The sequence below is a fragment of the Lissotriton helveticus genome, chromosome 5_1, assembly GCF_964261635.1.
Source record: "Lissotriton helveticus chromosome 5_1, aLisHel1.1, whole genome shotgun sequence".
NCBI lineage: Eukaryota > Metazoa > Chordata > Amphibia > Caudata > Salamandridae > Lissotriton > Lissotriton helveticus.
In genome coordinates this window covers 750,210,096-750,233,175 of record NC_136065.1, presented here as the reverse complement: position 1 = coordinate 750,233,175, position 23,080 = coordinate 750,210,096, and the positions used below count along the sequence as shown (strand labels likewise).

Sequence of the window (23,080 nt, the reverse complement as noted above, 5' to 3'; positions counted from 1 at the left end):
ATAAACAATATATTTATTAATAACAACACCTCTGAACTCTTTATGAGATCAGAGGGCTAAGCACATGACAATACTGAGAAGGAAATACGAGTTAGCACAATATTTACACGTGTGCCTTAGGGGCACGACAAACCATATACTACAAACAATGGAATGCGAGGAAGGAAAGTACTGTAAGGAGATCCAGAGGATGGAGGATCGCTGGGACTACGCTACAAACTAGGTAAGTAAGGAGCAGGAGGCCCACGGGACTCACCTGCAGAGTGGAAACTCTCACGCGGGATGCGTACCAACGTCTATGGAGACTACAGTTTACAAAGTTACGGATTCCGGACGAACCCGGCTGGATGGAGGGAAAACAGTGGACCTGGACACTAGGATAGTGGACACTGATTTCAGCACCTAGAAGCTTTAGTTACCTAACCCACAGGCTGCGGGTGCATAGGGCTGAAGTGGCGTCGAGTTTGCTGCGTTGCTCCCGGTGATGCCTGAAACAAAGAGTTGCTGGCAGGCAGCCAGATTGAGGAGTCCGGTGGTTCCAAGGATGGAACTAGGAAGGAGAAGTCCTGAAAGGGAAGGGGACAGAGTCTTGGTCACTAGCCAGTGACGGTGCTGGAACCAGGAGGGAACCAGATGCTGTCGCCGCGTTCAGGGGAAGGAAGGGTCGCATCTCTCTGTAGCTGCGCGGACCAGGATCTGTTCTTCATGACCAGGCTGGAGGCACGAGCTGTCCCACGTAGTCTGCTGCTGATGGCGGTGTTGGATCGTCGATCTGGTCAACAGGCCTTGGCCAGCGCAAGCCACGCGGTGGAACAAAGATGGCGTCTGGTGTGGACCAGGAGGGTCCGGGGTGCTTCTCTTTCACAAGGAAGCAAGGGCCAGTCTGGGGGACCAGACCAGCAATGTCGAAATCTTCGGGTCGTCGTCTGAGGTCACGAGCCAGCCGGCAAGTGACCAGACAACAGGAAAAGGCAGCAACGAGGCAAAAGGGCCCCACGCAGATCTCGTGGAGGCTGGGGGGCTGGTCTTTGATGCAGGTGCTGTGTCGGTGTGGGGCTTCTCAGTCCCCGATGCACTTACTCGAGGGTCACTCGGTGGTCGTGCTGGAAGCACTGTGCAGGTTTCTTCAAGATGGCCGTCTCCACGTTGCTCGTCGCACCCACAGGTCCCAGCTGTGCTGTGGATGTGGGTAGAGGTCAGAGGGGTCTGGAGGTCCGGGTCTCGTTGAGCTGGGTCGTCGGATTCCAGGAAGGAAGGACTTGCAGCAAACCGCACAAGAGCTTAATGGTGCCTGCGAAGCAGGATGGTCACTCCCTGACCATAGGGGAGATTCTTCAGTCTTCTGATGTTCAGGAGGTCGAAGGTCAAGAGTTTCTTCGTGGAAGTTGTCGAGATTAATCTAACTGGGAATGGGACCAGCTCCTACCTTTATTCAGCTAAAGGGGGCTGCACTACGACTAGGTCCCTCCCCTGGGTGGGACCAGGAAGGGGGGTGGTTACACCCCCTATCCTTTGTCCGGTTTCCCGCCAGAGCTGGGGCTGGAGTGACCCAGCAACTGGTTGGAACCGGTGTATGCACAGGGCACCTTGTGTGCCCCAGGCATGTCTCATTCCTTTCAGCCTTGGCCTACCTAATACACAAAATCCTGTCTGGGGTGGTGCTAGCACCTCCCAAGGCAGGAAACCCTTTGTCTGAGCCTCCCTCGCTGGAAGGACTCCCAGCAGCAGGAGGTCAGACTTGTGTCTGTGGTGGCAGCATCCATCTTGTGATGCTGAGGCTCGAGTTAACTTTAACCGGGGTTCACAGTTATCTACATGTCGTGTCCCTCTAGAAGGGTGGAATGCTACCCCCGTCGCCAGAATTGGCGAGGGGGTAGTATTCCAAATCGTATGACACCTTACTCGACATGTTTTGATAATGTTATACCAGAGTTAGCATTTTACCGCGAGGTAGATAATGCACTTAAGAGTATATGGTATAGCGTTATCATGGAACAGCTATTAGGACTTGGTTCCGCAAGCTGTAAACGGGCTCAGCTCATGCCAGAGCACCATCTCACATAATTCCAAGCACTCTGCCTTCAGGATTGATAAGGCCTTCCATAGGAGTGACTGATAGGAATATATGTGTCCATTTTAGGTTTAGATATAGGTATACTATATCTACAGCAAAGGGTGTTTACACCACCTTGCCCCAGCTGTCATGCAGCCAGTTGTGTCAGATTTAGATGGCCAGCCAGGGGTGGCATAATACATGCTTCAGCCCCTGGTAGGCCCTGAGTGCACCTATGCCATGGGTACCTAAGGTACACTGTACAGGGACTGATAAGGTGACCCAGTATCCAATTGGATATGTACCTAAGGTACATGGAGTCCATTTTAACAGAGAGAGCAGGAAGCCTGGGGTCCTAAATAGCAGGATCCCAGGCCAACTAAGTCAAAAACCAGCAAAACACCAGGCAAAAAGTTGGGGTAACCATAGTCAGATATCCACCTTCCTACAAGAGTTACTTACCTTCGGTAACGATGTATCTGGTAGAGAACTTGTCTAGCCGCAGATTCCTTAATGCCAACCCAGCCTTCCTGTCCTGCGAGGACCTTGCCGAATGGTGTTCTCCACTTCCTCTTCAGTTGCCATTGGGTTATCTCTCACAGGAGTTCAGTTTTTTTCACCCCTTTGAGTGTTTCCATATACAGTTATCTTCTGCTGAGGGGCTTCTTTCCTATAATACGGTGCCTTTTGTTAACAAGGAGATACGTTTTCCTCTCTAGTTACCTTCCCTTCCTTCCGTCTTCTCTATTGACTCGGGGTCCTGGTCTCCTCTTGCTCGTCCTCTTTGGGGGTCAGTTGTGCTCTGTTTTCACCTCTGTTATTATAGGGAAAGTGCCAGTCTTTTCATACCTTCCTACGGTGGACTGTTGTACCTTTGTGTCCCATTCTTAATAAACGCCACAGTTCTACATGGCAATATCAGTCTTTTTCGTTCTGTTGCGATGTTCTTCCCTTGCTGCACTCGGGAAGGGTCTTCACTTAGCTTGCAGGGCTCTTTCTCACAGCTTTTCACTTATATGTTGGCAGTGTCTAATTCTGCCTTTATGATGATGTCTTCCACCATCCTCCTTTGTTAACAGATTTTTCATCCCTCGCACACTGTTCCCATACTTTCAGTTTTTTGTTGGTGGCTCCGCGTTGTGCCGCGGAAAAGTTTCTCCGAAGAAAACGGACGTCAGCGCGCCAGGAGGGACTTATATGACCTCGCTGACGTCACATACGCGGACAACGTCAGGGCGGGGTCGTGCAGCAGCGTCCCCCGGCGCGCAGAGGTGCTGCTGCAAAAAAGTTCCGGATCCAGTCTGACTCCTGGGGATATTCTAAGTTAAGGAATATGCGGCTAGACAACGTCTCTACCAGATACATCGTTACCGAAGGTAAGTAACTCATACTTCTTCCCAGGAGAGAAGTTGCACCCTGGCTTATGATTTGCTAGGCCGGCCATTGTAGTGACTTAAACATACACCACCGTGAAGCCTGCCATTGCGTTTAACGGTAAACACGGGCCACCATATAAACTGCTGTTCCAGACTGCAAATAGTGGGGTGTGATTCTTGTTTTACTCATGTCTCACCCTTAGTGGCATAACCAGTGCCGCAATCCCTGGGGGGCCCTAACTTAACATTCCAAGTGCACCATTTACTAGGGACTTACAGGTAAACTAGCTCAACCAATTGGGTAAATACTGAATCAACATTGGTAGTTGGTACGATTTTTAAAGAATATTTGTTGTTTGCGAAAATCGACACTTAGAAGAAATTTCACAGAAAAACAGTCAATGGTTTCCTAATGGAGAAAATTCAGGTTACTGGTAAGTACGGTTAAAATAACTTTTCAGGGGTGGTGCTGGGCTAAAAGGTCCAGCACTGAGGTCTCTCCTGATAACAGGTGAGTAAAACGTAATTCGTTCTTCGGCTGATTTTAGGTGAATATTTTAAAGTTCCAAAACTCCACACTTAGAAGAATTTCCAAGTGAAACTAGTCAGTGTTGGCCTGTGGGCAAAACGTGAGTTAATGACTTTTAGGTATGTACTCGACTGGCAGAGTTAAGGTTCTGGCACAGACTCAGGGGTCTCCCAGGGTCAGGTAGGTACAGTTGGTACACCCTCAGCGGCACAGGGGCAGCTGGGTGCAGAGGTAGTTGGGCCCAGGCAGGGGGCGTTTGGTTGGTGGCTGCTGGCTAGCAGGCCACGCGGCTTTGGGAGCTGGGCTCCTGGTTACTTGCTCAGGGCAAATGGGGAAGTAGATTAGGAGAAAGGTTGCACTGCCAGGGGCACTCGGGCGGCTGGGTGCAGGGTGCTTTTGAGCCGTCAGGCGGTCAATGTTATTTAAAGAAGATTGTGAAAAGTGAACAAAGGCTGCACGCTCGGGGACGGAGGATTTTCTGGATCGACCAACACTTCGAGGGGTAAGTAGGGATCTTGGAGGATAAGTAGACACCCAGGAGTTGGGCACAGGGGGCCATGGGGCGCTGGGAAATCTTACCCTCAGCTGGTCGCGGTAGGGGGGGTCCCTGGTTCTGAGGCTGCAGACGTCGTCTGGTTCGTCGAGGAGGGTCTTTGGGCACTGGACTTCTGGTCCCAGTCGCCGGGGGGACGTCCTTGTGGTCTTGTTTCACTCCAGCACAGGCCAGGCTTGGCGGGTGCAGTGTGTGTAGGAGTCACGGTTCCTGGCTGGCACCAGGGGTATTGCTGTTCGAGCAGAGCCTCTGCTCATGGGAGTCCCAGTCTCTAAGAGGGTCAAGGCAGGCAGGTCCCCCGGGGTTCTCAAGGTTGCTGTCCGCAGGAGACGCCAGGATTTAGCAGGAGCTGGTTCAAGGAGCAACAGGCCGATAGGGCTGGGACCAAGTCAGTTAGTGTCGTCCTCTGGTTAGCAGCTGCATGGCGGGTCTTCTTCTTGGTCTTCTTTCTTGTTTCGAAATCGGGATCTGAGGAAGGAAGGTTCAGGGTGCCCCTAAATACTAACTTTAGGGGCGTTACAGGTATGGGAAGGGCAGGGACCAACACTAACTAATGTTGTAACCTGTGCGTCAAAGGAGGTTAGGTGGCCTACCACACTAAAATGCCATGCAGCTAAGTATTGTACAGACGAATACCTAGTTAATGATCTGACAGTGCACTATAGTTATCAAATACTTGAGGCATTTACTTGGTGCATAGTCCTCCATTGCTTCTTTTCAAGTTCACTTCTCTGCTGTAGTCCCATATACCCGTTCACTTTTATTAACAGTATTTTTGCCACTCCAGTAATAGATTTTTATGAAATTGGCTAATTATTGAATAACTTAACTGTAATTGTGTTGATAATTTTTCCAGATATGTTAGCGTTGTGTGTTTGTGATATCTTTTGTGTACTGGTCGCCTTAATACATTTATTTTCCAGCATAGAACAAGGAGATTGCCAGTGTCCACACTGAGCATAGGAATCTGAAAGAAACACGTTAGTTATAGATTCCTTACCTTAGAATTTCCCCCAGGTTTCAGACTCGATCCGGAAAGATTTTTCGTCAGCAGTACCTCTGCGCATCGGAATGTGGTGTCGGTCAGCAGCGTCGGTCGGCTACCCGTTCGTCATCTGTGTTGTGATCGCCGGGATGATGTCGCGGCAGCTACTTAGATGCCGCCCTCGCACGCTGACATCAGTTCTTTTTTTTATCCGCAGCAGCTGGCGCAGATCCGGGAAGAGCGGTACCTCAGTCATTTTATGACTAAGAATTTTCTAGACTTTTGTCGACGTCTTGTGTCGAGTCTCCGACTCCGAACAGGTGCGCGAGGGATGCCCGGTTTTAAGGCCTGTGGTTCCTGTACCCGATGGATGTTGGTGACAGATCCACACCGCGTGTGCCTCTTTTGCCTGTAGCGCAACCACGTCCCCAAGTCGTGCTCTGACTGTCAGTTGTTGACGCCAAAGGCTTTGCAGGAGCAATCCCGAAAGCTGCTTGAACAACAACAGTCAGTTCCTCGTTGTTTGAGGTCCCGGTCGAGATGGAGGTCGAGGGACTGGTTCCAGAGCCACCATCATTCCGGCTCCAAAACTTCGTACTCGGGGTCGGGTAAGTCGAAGCATAAGGAGAAGTCGAAGAAGCATAGTCACTCTTCGCCTTCCCCTCATCGGTCGGCCTATCGGACGAAGTGCACGGGTGGTGCCACTCCCACGTCTCTGCGCGCGGAGCTCGAAGGGTCAACTCAGAGCTCCCCTCCCTTTCCGGTACCCAGAGCGACGCCGGTTGACCTCATTACACCCCCACCGGTGCCGCTTCCGACGGCAACACTACTGTGCCCGAGGCGTCGGCCCCGCGGACGGCGTCTACCCCAGCTTCCTTCCCGACATGGACACGGAGCCGGACCGGCGTCATCCAACGCCGGATACGGCTTTCATTCCCATGTTCACTCCTGGTTTCCCTTTCCAACAACAGTGGCACCCAGAGGAAGATGAGGAGGACTGGGAGGGGTCAGGTGACCCTTTAACTGACCAGCTTGATACTGAGCAGGATTGGAGAGAGAAACTGGGGGATGCCACTGGTCTTGACATTTCACCCGACCTTGGCATGTTGTCTCCTCCTACTGTGGCTACGGAGGAGGGAGCGCCATACTCTGGTGTGATGCGTTGGGCGGCTGAGGCTCTCATCCTCTAGCTTCCTACGGTGGCGGTCAGGTCTAGCCTCCTGACTGAGGTACTTCAACTGGCGGCGAGCTCTTCGGATCCCCGGCTGCTGTTTAATGAGGCCCACACTGACGTCCTTTTGGGCATGTGGTCCAGGCCTAACACGTGTGGACAGGATGATAGTCCGACGTCACCGCACCGCACGGCTCCGGGCAACCCCACTTTCCTCTCCCAACAGCCCACCCCAGAGAGCTTGGTGGTCCAAGCCTCCTCCTCCAAAAGCGCCTTCCCTACCGCTCCACCGGAAAGGGAATCCAAGAAGCTGGACCATCTTGGCAAGAAATGTTTTTCTTCCGCCAACTTAGGACTGCGGTCTCTAAACACTGCATGTCTCTTGGGCTGTTATTCGCACTCAGTGTGGGATTCGGTGGCGCAAGTGCTGCCTCAGTGTCCGGAGGCTGCCCGGGCAGAGCTCTCCCAGGCTGTCGCAGCTGGGAGAGATGCAGCTAATTTTAAGATCCGTTGTGGGCTGGACACTGCCGACTCTCTGGGCAGCAAAATTTCAACGTCGGTAGCGCTTCGCCGGTAAGCCTGGATGATGTCTAGAACACCTTGATGGACATGCCCTTTGATATCCATCGCCTTTTTGGCGACAAACCAGGCAACACCCTAGAGCGCTTCAAGAACTCACGGGCTACAGCCAAGTCCTTGGGCCTCTCCACCCATCCGTGCAGCCTGCTTATCGCCCCTTTCGTGGCTACAGAGGAGGTGTCCCGCCAAGTCCCACCCAGGGCCACAGGCCGCAGCAAGTTAACCAACCTACACGCTTCCGGGGACGTGGAAACAACCGGCGAAGTCCCGGAGGCCAGCGCGCCGGCCAGTCAACCAACACCCCCTCTGCAGCAGCCTCCAAACCCTCCTAGTCCGACCTTTCAGGCCCAGCAAACGCCAGTGGGAGGCAGGATTCACCATCACCTCTCCCACTGGCACACCATCACTTCGGGCAAGTGGGTTTTGCAATAGTTCGAAGGGACTACTCCCTCCCCTTCGAGACTACCCCTCCGGCCATGCTACCCCGATACCACCGCATGTCAGGGCATCATCTGGATGGATGCGGATTTATAAAGCGCATAGTTACCCTGGAGCGTCCCAGCGCTGGCCCTTCTCCAGCAGTAAGTTACGGCTCGCTTCGCCAAGGGAGCCACCAAGCTCTTTCCTGTCCCAGAAATATGTTGTGGTTGTTGTTCCCTCTACATTCTGGGCTCCAAGAAGGACAAGGGCCTGCCTCCTATCTTGGCCTGCGTCCTATCTTGGACCTCAGGGACGTCAATCGCTTCCTCCGGAATGAGAAGTTCAAAATGTTGACGCTTGCTCAGGTCTTGTCTGCCCTCGACCCGCAAGACTAAATGGTAGCGTTGGACTTGCAGGATGCTTATTTTCACATCCCTGTCCTGCCGGCCCACCGGCGTTACCTGCGGTTCACGGTAGGCCACAAGCACTTTCACTTCACTGTGCTCCCCTTTGGCCTTACCAGCACCCCTCGGGTGTTCACGTAACTGATGGCGGTGGTCGCAGCTCATCTGTGCAGATTAGGTGTTTCAGTCTTCCCTATCTCGACGACTGGCTGTTGAAGGCGGGCTCGCCACAGGCAGTTGTCTCCCACCTCCAGACTACAGCCAACCTCCTGCATATGCTGGGGTTCTCCATCAGTGTGCCGAAGTTGCACCTGATTCCCTCTCAGAAGCTCCTCTTCATCTGAGCGGTTCTGGACACAATGCAATTTCGAGTCTATCCTCCCAGACAGCGAGTCTGGGATATTCGGGCTATGATTGCGATCTTTCAGCCTCTGTCCCGGGTTTTGGTCAGAATGACCCTGAGGCTGCTGGGCCTCATGGCCTCCTGCATCCTGCTGGTCGATCCTGCCAGGTGGCGTATGCTGGCTCTGCAGTGGGACCTGAAGTTCCAGTGAGCGCAGAATCAGCGGAATCTGTCAGATTGCACGCAGATCTCGGAGGGCACTGCTCATCAACAGCAGTGGTGGCTTAAGAACGAGGATTGGGTCAATAGCAGATCCCGCTCCCTTCCCCAACCAGACCACACTCTGGTGACGGATGCCTCCCTTCTGGGATTGGGTGGCTGCATGAGAGAGGTGGAGAGCAGGGGCTTCTGGTCTTTGGCTGAGTATAGGGTTCACATCAACCTTCTGGAGCTCCGGGCGATTCGTCTTGCCCTGAAGGCATTCCTTCCCTCTGTCCGGGGAAGAGGAGTGCAGATGTTCACGGACAACACCACCACCATGTGGTATTGCAACAAACAGGGCTGGGTCGGGTCGTGGACCGTCTGTCAGGAGGCCCTTCACCTCTGGACATGGCTGGAACATCAAGGCATTTCTTTGGTGCTTCAGCACCTGGCAGGTTCTCTGAAATCCAGTGCGGATGAACTCTGCCGCAGGTGCACGATGGATCACGAATGACGTCTTCACTCGGAGGTGGTGCAAGGTCTCTTTCAACAGTGGAGAGAGCCTTGGTTAGATCTATTCGCCACCGAAGAGAAAGCGCAATGTCAGCTGTTCTGCACTTTGTTATTTCTAATGTGGCAATCGCTCAGCAACGCTTTTCATTGCGAGTGGAGTTGCCGTCTGTTGTATGCCTTTCCGCCTAAACCACTTCTGCCCAGAGTGCTGAAGATCAGGTGCGACCGGGCTTAAGTCATTCTTGTGGCTCTGGATTGGGCACGAAGAGTCTGGTATCCCTAGCTGCTGGCCATCGATCCTCTGATGCGACTGTCTCTTTGGGAGGATCTACCGTTGCAGCAGCAGGGGACGGTCCTCCACCCGAACCTGTCCATTGTCCACCTCCTTGCGTGGAGATTGAGCAGCAGCAGTTGACGTCTTTCGACCTGTTTGTGACGTAATCTTGGCAGCCAGGCTCCCTCCACAAAGACGGTATACGCCTGCACGTGGAACACATTTGTTGCATGGTGCACAGCAAAGGCTAAGGATCCCCTTTCTGTCCCTCTGTCTGAAGTACTCTTGTTTCTTCTCTCTTTAGGCCAGCAGGGCTCTGGTCTTGGCACTATCAAGAGCTACCTTTCTGCCATCTCTGCCTTCCTTTGGGCTCCCAGATCAGCCTTCTCTTTTCAAGTCCCCGGTAGTTAACCGTTTCTTGAAAGGCTTAACGCATGCTTTTCCGCCAATACCATTTGTAATGCCTCAGTGGAACTTGAATCATGTGCTAATTTATTTAATGTGCGCTCCCATTGAGCTGCTTCATAACTGTCCTCTATGTCTCTTAACTGTTAAAACTGCTTTTCTGGTAGCCATCACTTCTGCTAGACGAGTGAGTGAGCTCCAGGGTCTTTCTTCCAAACCTCCTTTCTTGTCTGTTCATCCCAACAAGGTGGTTCTCAGGACTTGTCCATCCTTTTGTTGTATACCATTTTAGGTTCCGAATGGATTTTCCCCGATTCATGCCCTTATATAGGTACAATTCGCATTGCCCTTATATAGGCATAGAAATCAAGCCCTTATTTAGGCATAGCCCATGCATCCCAAATACAGGCATGGCTACTTCCATCCGTTCACCAAACGTCACAACGATTTCTTGGAAAGCCCGCTTAAGCCTTTAGGGACTTCCCCTTGCTTGAATAAAGATTTCTCCAAGAACTCTGTTAGTTTTACAATGAACAACTATTCCCTATGGGTTCATTTCATGACGTTCATATGCCTGACTTTACGTCAAACATGACTTTCCTAAACACCTTCAAGGTATAAATATACCTTCACTTGCTATAGCAAAGCACGGTGGTTCGGAGCAGTTCGACGACCTACTTGCCCGACGCAGCTCGCTACAGCAAGTGCTGAAGGAAGCCGACTCTCCAGCTGACGCACTGATTCGGACGCTGCCCTACTCAGCTGAGAAATCCTGCTTCAGTGTTTCTGACTCCCCTTGCGGGGTGTTGGGAAATCGAGTCCCGGAATCGAGATACCAGACCTCCTTCATTCTAAGGTACGGAGATGATTAGAAACCTAGAGAAAGCTTTGGTTGATTCTTGGCAAACTAAACCTATGCTAAAAAGACAATACTTACTTCCTCCCTCGTACTAGACCTAGGTTAGCTACACTTGAGGTAGGCGTATTTAGAAGCACCAGTTGAGTATATAAGCCTGTGTAATTATGTATATATTTTATATGGCTTAGAAACCATACAATGCTGTTACAGTATTATTTCATAATACTATTCTTGCTGTACCCATTATACTTTGCAGCCTGTTTTACGATTGTAGCAGTTCACCTCTCTTGCATGAGAAAGAAGACTTCAATTAACCCCTTTTTATTGAACCGCCCGTCTCTCTATTTCTGTGCACTCTCTGTAGAAACGAAGCATGCACGATTGACTGAGTGAGATACTTAACTATTGTTTCCACGACTCAGAAGGTATTTGTTCTAGTCCTAGAGAAACAAAGTTGTCATTTATGCGGTTGTCAGAAACAAATCCCTTCTTGTTTATTCGAGAAAGTTTCTAGTGACCTCTGAGTTAGTCGGCACACTTAATTAAGTTTAATATATTTGATAGAGACCTAGTTGACCTCAGTCCTTCGTCATATCTAAAGGATATATTATTCCAATGCGCAGAGCCTATTGGGAATATAGGAACTACACTACACTTTCTTCCTAAGGTGGTCACTGCCTTCCTACTTCAGACAGACCATTATTTTGCCTACCTTCTTTCCGCCTCCGCATCCTTCAAAGGAAGTGAGGCTCCACCGTTTGAACACAAAGTGCGCGCTCTCCTTCTATCTGAATTGAACAAAACAATTCCTGGTGGATGATCAACTTTTTGTTGGCTACTTGGGTGCAAAGAAGGGTAGGGCCGTACACAAACACACCATTTCTCGATAAGTTGTGTTGTGTTTTAAGACTTGTTACTCTCTGGCTAAAAAGGAGCCTCCGGTCGGGCTACGCCCTCACTCCACAAGGACGATAGCAGCCACCTCTGCCTTGGGAAGAGGAGTGCCTCTAAATTACATCTGTCAGGTGGCTACGTGGGCATCGCTGCACACGTTCACAAAACACTGCTGCCTGGACATCCAAGTCCGGAGAGACGGCTTCTTTGTCCGTTCTGTTCTCCAGGACTTTCTTGTGTGTTCTTGATTCGCATACCCACCACCGGGGGTTGGTATTGGTGGGGTGTCTATTCTAAGGTAAGGAATCTATATTTAACGTGTTTCTTTCAGATGCACAAGTTAATTACCTTCGGTAACAATATATCTGTAAGAAACATTAGTTAGTTATAGATTCCTTACCGCCCCACCCATCCACCCCGTTCTGCAAACTGATTCCTAGGGTTAAGCATATCCTTTCATGGCCCTAGTTTTGTGCACCATTGGTCAGTGCCTTGCATGGCTCTGCGTTTCTGGCGCGGAAAGTCGTGTACAGAACTGACGTCCGTGCGCGAAGGCGGCGTCTAAGTAGCTGCCACGACGTCATCCTGGAGATCATAACGAACGCAGAGCTGACCAATGCCACCTTCAGATGCGCAGTTACTGCTGATGAAAAATCTTTCCGGATCCAGTCTGACGCCTTGAGGTAATTCTGAGGTAAGGAATCTATAACTAACTAATGTTTCTTACAGATATATCGTTACCGAAGATAAGCAACTTTGGCATTACTTTTAACAACAACTTTCAGTTAGTCAGGATTTTGACTACACCATCTTAGTATGTGGGTGTTTTCGATATTCTGATTACTAATATTATGTTGTCCTTTGTGCAAAAGCATTGGCAATCAGAACTGATTTCCATATTTGAGCAACCTTACAGTACATTAAAAGTAAATTACTGTTCAGTTTACTTGAGTGATGTAAAGCCTGCAGCTGTACTCCATTTCCCATTTTCTGTGCTTTACCTTCTAGAATGCGTTCCCCGTTTCAGGCCACTTGTATACTACGCACCTGCATTCACTTGAAGCACTACTTACTGTAATTAATAGCATAGAAACACATTGCCAATCCAAGGTTTTGAACAACATAGAACAGCAGGAGGAGACACCAAAACCCAGTTTGGACGTTTGTGACCCAAGCAGTGAATCTAGCATTAGTAAGTCCTTTTTTGAATTGCCTTTTTTTTTCTTTGCAAGCTCTACAAGTTTATTTATTGTTATCTCTTTAAAATTGTAAACATATTAGTTGCCCATTGAATCGTTTAAGCTGGTTTTACCTTTTGTAGTAATGCAGTTTTTAATAAACATGTTGCATGTGTGGCTGTGGATATTCCTGCTCTGCATACTTATGTCATCTAGTGTTGGGTTTGAACTGTTGCAACTTGCTTTTCTTTGAAGAACTATTTCAAATTAGAGGTGGGTGGAACTTGTGGAATTTCCCTCTGTGGAATTCTGCAGAGTGACAGGAACACGCATTGAGATTGAGCAGAATTCCGCCAACGGGAGAAAATATGCAGTGCTCGCTGCAGTGTAGTACCAGTAGTGCGAGCAACACTTATAATCAACTCAAACTGCACCATGCCTTGTGCAAGAGAGGCATGGCCATTCAAGTTGATTTTGCTGTTGCTCGAGTAGAAAATCTACTTGAGCCACAACAAATCTATTTGAATATCAGCCCTCTGACCGCCAGTGACTGACCACGTTAGAAAATCACAATACAGGTTGCACGGTCTTGCTCCCCAGCTTGCATGTTTCAGAGGCTTTTGGGAGAAAAATTCCGCCACGTGCAATTGGCGGAATTTGTCCAGAACTCAGTCCAGTAACGCAGAGTGGCCAAATTTCCCCAGTTCTGTGGGCAGAACGGAATATTTTGCCTACCCCTATTTCAAATACTAGATGTATGTGACTCTTTTCTGGTAGCGAATGGACATGTACACCAATTCCATTATTAGATCGTCTTTCTTCCATCCGTTGGTAGTTCTGTGACCCGTTTGGCTCTGTTTATAATATACCAAAGTGAAATATAGTGTGCACAGAGTCCCGTGGATCTCCAGAGGCTTTACAGAGGCTTAAGTAGATAATACAAATGCTCTCTTTTTTGACAGTGTGGAAGAGCAGTTAATCTTATCCGAGTGCCATGCTGGCCTTTGTTGTACACACACAGGCAACAAAGGATTACACACACTCAATGACTGAATCTGAGACAGATGGTTTGTTAAAATATGACATTCATTTTATAACTAGAACCAAGGAAATTTAGTTGCAGGTAAGTGCAGTTTTCAAATTGACAATACTTTTTGATGCAGAAAATATTTAATCAAGACTTCAGTTCACCAAGGTAGGAACAGTTCCAGAAATAGCAATACTTTGCAATGCAGAAAAATGTGCACTTGTTGCAATTTTAGCAATGTCATCCTGGCTGGTGAGGGGGTTACCCCGAAACCGGTCACTGGAAAACAAGAATGCAGTTTCACAGGTAAGTATTTAATTTACAATCTCAGTCTTCAGGGTTTTAGGCCAGCACAGTGCAAGGTTCAAGTGAGCGCCAAGGCTGCCCCGCCTACGACACTGGGGCTCCGGGTGCAGAGGTTAAATTTGGATTCAGGTGCCCAATGCTAACCAATATAGACTGGGGGGACTTGAAGTCATGCAAATTACAGGTAAGTAAAGCGGAGTTGGAGATCAAACTTCAGGGATTGAGACAAGCACTGGGAGTGCCATGAGGCAGCATCAAACATCCACCCTCAGCAGCACTGAGATGGCCGGGTGCAAAGTGCCAACACAGTGTTGGGTGCCCAGTACAAATCAATGGGAGTGGGGGGTCAATGTGGAGGGGTGGGGGTGCGGTTCCAAACAAAGGCTGCAGGCTCAGACCAGGAAGCGGGATGAAGGAAACTGTTGACTGTGGAGGTAAGTACGGATGTTGAGGGACACCGGGGCACCGTCTGTTGAGCTTCCTGAAGCGTGGCTGCTGCCTGTGCAATGTTATCCTCTGACGTCAGGAAAGCCTTACCGAAGCCGATCGCGTTTAGGGAGGTGGGTCCTTTGTGTTGAGGCTGCCGCGTCGCCATGGAGTCTATGAGGGGTCAGCCAATGGTGGACTCGGGCTTTTGATCGCTGGGCAACCTTGCTGGACCGGTAGGCCACTTTGACTCGGGCCTGAGGCATCGGTGCAGTGTGGAATCCGGAAGCGGGATTTCGCAGTGCCGCAGGACTCTGAGGCCTTTCTTGGAGTTTCTTGTTGGAACAGTGCCACTTTTCTCTGGAGTTCTGGTCTTTTTCTGGAGGCAGCAGTCCTTCCAAAGGTTTTTGGAGGGTTCTGGGCTTTAGGATGAGGTGTCGGTTTTTGCAGGATTTTCAAGGGCTGAAGACGGGCTGGTATGGCTAGGGCCAAGTCAGTGTGTGTTTTCAGTCTTCATATGCTGGATGGCCCTGGGGTGTCCTATTTCTCCGTAGGGTGTATGGAACTGAGGATTAATGGTCAGTGGTGCCCTAAATACTCAATTTAGGGTTGTTATAGGGACTAGAAGGTAGTAGCCAATAGGCTTCTTAACTTTAGAGTGACTACACCCATTGTATGTCCATTCTCCTTGGGAGGCTGGAATCCTCCAAAACAATATTGACGATTCTCAAAGGAGGGTGTTACTTTAGCTCACGACACCTTATTGGTGGCCCTGCCTGAGAGGGGACACATCTCTCCTGATTAGTAATTTTCCCACTGACTTTGCCGCCAAAAGTGGGGCTTGGTCAGGGGGCACACATCACCAGTAGTTGGAGAGGCCCTGATCAGCATAATAAAGTAAGGGAAGCCTTTGAAGTTCGCCACACTTCAGTGCTGTTCCTGCTTGGGGATAGGTGTGAAGCACCTCCACCCAGATCAGGCTGTCTTTCTGACCCGCAAGAGCACAAGGCTCCAATCTCAGGGGGTGAGAAACATGTCTACAGGTGGCAGGAAGGTGCAGACCAGTCAGGCGCACACTAGTGATTTGGTAGTTTTCCCAAGGGCACCTCTAAGGTGCTCTCTCTGTCCATTTCTTAATGAATCCCACAGTGGCATCAGTGTGGGCTCATTAATCTAAGTTGTTTGGTACCAAACATCTCTGGATTTGCTGAAGCCATCATGATGCTGTGGAACTGGTATTGAGAAGCACCTAGCCTATGTACTCAGTATGGCTTAACTTTGCAATTATAATGTCTAAGAATGGACTTAGACACAACAGGGGTATATCTGGTCATACAGTTATACCCTCACAAGAGGTATAGTGCACCCTGCCGTAGGACGCAAAGGCCTCTTGTAAGGGTAAATTACCTATACATCTTGCAGGGCTGGTAGACCTGGAATACAGGGATGTGTGCCCAAGCCAAGGCTTCACTTTTATCTGCACCAAAACAAGCAGGCTGTGGTGGCAGTATGCATGTATTTGGGGTCTTTTAGGGAGGCATAATACATGCTGCAGCCCATAGAGACCCTCTCTGGTATCAGTGCCCTTGGAACCACTGGTGCCTTTTACAAGGGACTTGTATGGGGCCAGAGGTGTGCCAGTTGTAGAAACAAAGGTACAGTTTTGGGAACGAACACAGGCACTGGCAACCTGATTAGCTGGAACCCAGTGCACATTCATTCAAAGATGCATCAAAGTCAGGCAAAAAGTGGGTGGTAACCATGCCAAAAGGGGTGTTTTCCTACACCATTACTTTCATTCCCATTGTAGAAAAGATCAATATCTTCTGCTCCCTCGAACCTTTCTGTAGGAAAGTAGGATCTGCTTCTACGGTGACCCCCACTTTTTGCAGGTTTTGTGCTGTTTTCTGACTAGGATCCTGCTCACCAGGAACCCAAGTCACTGTGCTTTCTCTCTAAATGTAACTGTGGTAAGTACTTGGTACCTTCCTAATTGGCTACTGGTGTACCCTTCTAAATCCCTAGTATATGGTACTAAGGTACTCGGGCATAAGTAAATCAGGGGTCTCCCATGGGCTGCAGCATGTATTGTGCCACCCACGAGAGACCACTCAAACTGTGACTACAGGACTGTCATTGCAGCCTGTGTGAGTTGGTACCACACCACTCACAACATATATAAATTTCCTTATATGTGAGGTTACTGCACTTTAAACCTATAAGTCTCCTTATGGCAGGGTTTTCAATCCTGATGGCAGAGTGGTAAGTTATAAGTGTGAGTGTTCCCTGCAGGAGCCGGACACCCCCCTACAAACTTCAGAGTCGATTCTCCAAACTTTGTAAGTGCGGTCAGCCATTTAATACATGTAGTGGACATCAAGTCTTTTACGAGAGGTCTAACTATGTTTTGGCTGCATTGAAACCAGTCTTGTTTGGTATCAAACATGTTGGAATTCTACCCCAACACCGATTCCAGTGTTGGATGTAGGATCCTATGTACTGGGGGGCTCCCCTAGGGAGCCCCCTGTATTCCCGGTACCAGCGTTTCAGCGTCTAACAGCAAGCTTGTGCTGCCTTCGACCACAGACATGATTTTGCCCTCCTGCTGCTGAGCCAGGCCTGAGAAGGGGAAGGTATAACAATATTTTTCCTGTCACGGGGAGGTGTGCCCACCTCCCAGACAGGACTTAGTGTGTTGGGCTGGGGGCCCTTGCCATCGCCACCTGACTGCTTTGAAGGGCACATTTGCTGCTCTTCTTGCATATTCCAGTTGGAACCAGTTCAGGGTGCCTTTGGCTACCGCTCTGGAGCAAAACAGAACAAAGGACATTGGAGTATCCTCCCCTTTGTCGAGTTTCTCCTCTGGGAGTGATCCCTGAATCGTCCCAACCCTTTTCTTAGATTGCTTAAGGGTTTACTGGTGGGTGGTCATCAGATTAGTTGTGGGAAAGATTTAGTTCGGAAACCACTTCAACATCAATCGTCTGGGCACATTGGACTTCGCCTGGAATGGAGACTGCATTACGGAAGGTACTGCTGCTCCTGGTCTATCTGTTCTGCAAATTTTCCTGGTGGTTTTGCCCGTTCTTCATCCAAGATCTTCAACAGACCTGAGGGCATCAAGAACACACGAGGTAATCTCCCTTGAAGTGAAGCCGTCACTCCTCTGCATCTGCAGGCACCGCAACAAAGCCGACGGGTCTGCTGCTCCTGACGTCCCAACGGCACAGGTGGTGGTTCTGCAACTCCCTCAGGCCTTTCCTGTCCTCTCTGCAATTATGAGGCCAGTATCCCTTGTCGGAACTGCCGGGACCTTTGCAACGCGTCGACATGACGTTTCCAAGGCTGGGCGGCTCTGCACTCCACAGATCTTTGGGCTACAAGAAGTTCCAGCCCCCAGCATCTCTTCCTACCAAGGTCTTCGTCCTCACTGCATCCTCTGCACTGTAGGTCTGCAACTTTGGTGATCTGCTCCAGGTCCTCTTGCGACTTATGTGCCTCCTGCATGTGAGTCATCTTGATGGTCTTTTTTGGCTTCAGTGTGCTCCCTTGCTTGCACGAGGCCTGCTCTGACTCTCCTGCACTTGCTAGTCACAGCGTTACGCCTTTTTAGTTTACCATGTCTGTTGCTGCTGCCATGACTTGTTGGTGCTCCCCCCGGACAGCGACCTCCATGGTTTACGAAGGAGAAGCTTCATAGGCATGCCACCTTTGCGAGCCTCTCCAGACTATTTGCTGCTTTCAGCAACTGGTCCCCACTGGTTCTAACCCCCACTTTAAGCGGGAGAACAGTCGGGAAACACAAATGAGCAAGAGGGGTGTGCCCACTTCTGCAAACTCCGCCCCTAAGGTGGGGGAGGTGAGGTGAAGCACAACCTCGAGTCCCCGCCATCTTGAGGAAGGGGGGACCCAGCCAACCAGGGACAGGCTCCTGCCCCCTCCCACTGGAGAGTGGCAGAATAGGGGGTGTACCCACCTCAGGGAAGGAACCCATTGGTCCCTGCCCTTTACCTACCTGTAACACCCCTAAATGTAGTTTTTAGGGGCACTCTGAACCTTCTTTCCTCAGATCCAGCAACCACAAGAAAAGTAGAGAAGAAGGACGAGAAGCCATGCAGAGCTAGCTTGAGGACGACGCCCACTGACTTGGACCCAGCCCTGTCTCCCATCGAACCTGCTCCTGCAGCCAGCAACCTCACAAACCCAGGAGGACCTGCCTGCCTTCACTTTCCAGACTGTTTCTCCCACCGGATTTGTTTAAACTGCAGCTTCTGGTGCCGGCCAGAAACCGCAAATCCAGCCCACTCTGCACCCGGCGAACCCGACCCGAGCTCGAGTGGAAAAACACCATGAGCAGGTCCCCCCGGCTATCCTGACCCGAGATCCGGCGACCTCGGAGCTGCCTCAAGCCTCCAGACGACGCCTGCAGCCTCAATCCAGAGGACCCCCCAACCCCGACCAGAGAGAGTAAGAATATCCGACATCCCAAGGCACCCTTGCACCCATGGCCTTGTGTGCCCAACCCAGCTGTCCCTTACCAACCCTCAACATCCCAACTTACCCCTGAAAGTGGTAGTCGCACCAGGAAGATCCTCGTCCCTGAGCCTGCAGTGTTTCTTTGTCCTGGAGAATCTCCATTGGAAACAGGGCACCCAACCTCAAAACAGCACCCTACACCCGCCTGCCCTAGTGCTGCTGAGGGTGCCCCTTTGGTGTTACTTTGGCTCCCAACTTAAGTAAGTAAGTAAAGTATTTATTTGTTGATTAATTAAAATTATTACAAACAAGGAAAGATAAAACAACCGAATTAAACAAGCATATACTATACACAGTGCTGTTAACATCATAAAGTGATACTCCAATAATACGTTAGTAGTTGACCATTCCATCAAAACGTTCATACAATGCACAATAATTAAAATCCTTAAAACCAACTATAATTCCTTATGATTTGCCCCAATAACTATTATAGCAGCATTTACTTTAAAGTGACTTGTGTTGACAGATGCAATTACAAATACAATTTTTTTGCAGTATTTCATGTACAGGCGAGCGTAAAGTACAGCAGTAATATATTATGCAATAAATAAATAAATAAAACGTACTAAAATGCCTTATAATTGCACCAAGAACTATTATAGCAGTGTTTACATAAAGTGACTTCAGTTGGCAGTTGTAGTTAAAAAAACAAATTTTAGCTGTGTTCCATGTGCAAGCGATAATAAAGTGCAATGTGCCTAATTACATTAAAATATAATCCCAGAACCTTAAGCTAGCTTAACACTTTGCATTCATATAATGTTCGTTAAATTATGTTCCTTACGTATTTTATATCGCAATATAATTGTTTACCCGTTCTAAGCCTTTAAGTTTATTCTCTGCAATGATGATATACTTAACAAAAAGATAAATAAGTTTAATATTCGCTTCACTCAAACAGGTAGTAAGTGCTTGTCTACATGTTCTAATTCCTAATTCATTAAAGATCGGTTTTAAAATGGTCTTCCTAGCGTCTGCCAAAGCTGGGCATAAAGTTACTATATGAATTATTGATTCTTCACTTTGCCCACAAAGCCTGCAAATACTCGATAACCATTGGTTCTCCCATTTCGGTGTGCCATCCTTAGTCGGATATCTTCCCAACCTCAAGTGCATACATTTATTCTTAAACCTTGGTTTTAAATGATATGCTAAATAGGGTTGGGGCGTCAGCTTACCAAAGGAATTAGCAATTGTCCAGAAATTATTTCTTTTCCTTAATTCTTCTTTTTCAGCTATGATCGTTAGTAGTGCGGCCATTTGATTCATTTCTTTTTTAAAAACTACTTTACTCTTCATTTCATCTTCTAAGTTAGGACAATCAAAGTTACCTAAACATTCAGTTAAGTACAGCTGCCAGTTTTTTGAGTATTCCCCTTCTGAAATTTCAAGCCAACTTAGCTTTGATAAAGATCCTTCCTCCGAGCGGGCTAATGATATTAAGGACTTCAGAAATGCTGATTGACGCGCCACAATTTGTTTTTTCAATCCAAATTCCAATCTTATGTTTGCTCGACTTATATATTTAGGGATTTTAAAAACAGCTTTATAAGTTCGAATTTCTATGTCACCGAGCACTTTCGCGTCTTTGCCCCGAAAGATGACTGAGCAATAGTCCATTGATGGAATTAACTTTGCTCTCATCACCTTCATCAGATGATCATAATTAGGGCATAATAATTTGTCTCTTAATTTCCTGAAAGCAAATGCAAGAGAGCAGCCCCTGGCTTCAAGGTTATTAAAATGTTGTCTAAATTTCAAACCGTCATCAAACGTGATCCCTAGATATTTATAAGATTTCACATTTTCAATTACCAGGCCTTTGATATTCCACTCCTTCATCCTCTGTTTCCCTTTTCCCATAGTCATTATTTTTGTCTTTTTTTGTATTAATTGTTAGTCCATTTTGAGTGACATAGCCATTAAATGAGTCAATTAACCTTTTTAACCCTATTTGTTTGGCTCAATAAAATGGTATCATCTGCATATTGCAGGTATTTGATTTCTTGACCTTGAATAAAAGGCGAATGTGAGTTACTATTTTTAAAATGGACAGGCAAGTCGGCCATAAAAAGATTAAAAAGGCAGGGAGCCAACACACAGCCTTGTTTCAATCCCACATTCGTATCCAATCGACGGGTCATATGCTTTCCATCGCCAATTTTGATCTGCACCCAGGTATTAGTGTATAAAAGTATGATCATCTTTAATAAAGATTCCGGAATACCCCAATTCCTTAACTTACCCCAGAGAGTATTTCGCGGCACAGAATCAAAAGCGGCTTTTAGATCAATAAAACATACATATAATCTTTGCATCCTGGTTTTAGCTCTCTCACCTAATAATGTTAATAAAATCAAATTGGTGTGGGTAGATTCTCCCTTTCTAAACCCAGTTTGAAAATTAGGGATAAGATCTTCCTTTGTGGCCCAAGCCTCTAGCTCTTCCAACAGGCAACTAGCAAACAATTTTGCCTCTACATCAGTAAGCGTAATTAAACGATAGTTAGCCGGATTATCCTGTGGGCCACTCTTATATATAGGTTGAATAACACTCCCATGCCAAGATAGCGGAATAAGACCTGTTTTAAGAACTTCATTAAACAGAAGCATTAGCAACTCCGGCCAGTTACTTATATCGGCTTTAAATATTGCATTCGGGATACCATTTGGACCTGGTGCTCCATTGGATCTAATCTTATTTATCTGAAAGAGACACGTTAGTATTAGATTCCTTACCTTAGAATATCCCCAGGCGTCAGACTGGATCCGGAAATTTTTGCGTAGCAGTACCCTTGCGCGTCGGTAGGCGTCTGCGGCTCCGCGTCCGTCGTGGGCGCCGTGATGACGTCGTCGGAGTACTTAGACGCCGCCTCCGCGTGCTGACGTCAGTTCTTCTTTTTTCCGCGCCAGCAAGCGCAGATTTGGAAAAAGCAGTAACCCTAGTCATTTTTTGACTAACCTTTTTGATTGCTTTTCGAAGTCTCTCGACTCCGAACGGTGCCGTAGGGATGCCCGGGTTCAAGCACTGTGACGATTGCGACCGTCTGATGTCGGTCACGGATCCTCACCGCGTCTGTTTGTCCTGTTTGGGCGTCGACCACGACGACAAGGCCTGCTCCGACTGCCGGGCCCTCTCCTCGAAAGCCAGGCGGGAGCGTTCCCGTTTGCGCCTCGAGCTCCGGCAGTCGGTCCCGCGCCGTGAGAGGTCCCGATCCCATGGGAGGTCGAGGGACAGGTCGCGGGCTCGGAGCCACCACAGCTCCGAGACTAGGCCACACTCTTCCGGGTCGAAGTCGTCGTCAGGTAAGAGGCACAAGAAGTCCAAGCGGCGTCATCGCTCCTCGGACTCCCCTCGACGCTCGCGCGATGCGGCCGGGGGTTCGGGTGACACCGCCCACGCGGCTCTGTCAGAGTCGCAGGCGCCGCGTGCAGCTCCACACCCTCCGGTCCCTGGGCTGAACGCGACGCCGGAGGAGATCGAGCGCTTCCTCATGGCCATGAGGAAACTCTCTCCTCCGACGGGCTCCGCGGCGCCTCCCGGCCCAGCAGACCCGTCGACGTCGTTTGGTGAATTTCACTTTTATGACCAGGCCCCATTGGTTGAGAACCCTGAGTTTCAGGAGATGGGTGATGAAGAGGACTGGGAGGGGTCTGAGGACCCTCTGACCAGGGAGTGTCAGTCTCATGAGGACTGGACAGGAGACCTTGGGGAGGCCAGTGGCCTGGACACCTCTCCAGACACTGGGTTTGTCTCCCCTCCTACCGTGGCTTCGGAGGAGGGGGCAACATATAGTGTGGTGCTGATGAGGGCTGCCAAGGCCTTGGGCCTTGAGCTCCCCGTCGCGGCCGTGTGGACTAACCTCCTCACTGAGGTCCTTAAACCGCAGTCAAGCTCGGCCGAGCCTCTGCTGCCCTTTAATGAGGCCTTGACCGACGTTCTTCTGGGCACTTGGTCCAAGCCCGCTACGGGTTCGCCCGTAGATAGGAACGTGGCCAGACGCTACCGCCCAGCCCCGGGCGACCCATGTTTCCTGTCCTCCCAC

At 49.2% G+C, this 23,080-nt stretch overlaps 1 protein-coding gene across 4 annotated transcripts in view; it reads left to right on the top strand.

Annotated features, from left to right (window-relative positions):
- GBF1 (golgi brefeldin A resistant guanine nucleotide exchange factor 1) overlaps positions 1-23,080 on the top strand; it is a 2,365,494-nt gene that overhangs the window by 961,883 nt on the left and 1,380,531 nt on the right. For all 4 annotated transcript variants that reach the window (XM_078643218.1, XM_078643217.1, XM_078643220.1 and 1 more), the window contains exon 15: positions 12,568-12,751. In XM_078643218.1, coding sequence (XP_078499344.1) covers positions 12,568-12,751 — 184 coding nt within the window. The remainder of the gene's footprint in view (positions 1-12,567; positions 12,752-23,080) is intronic.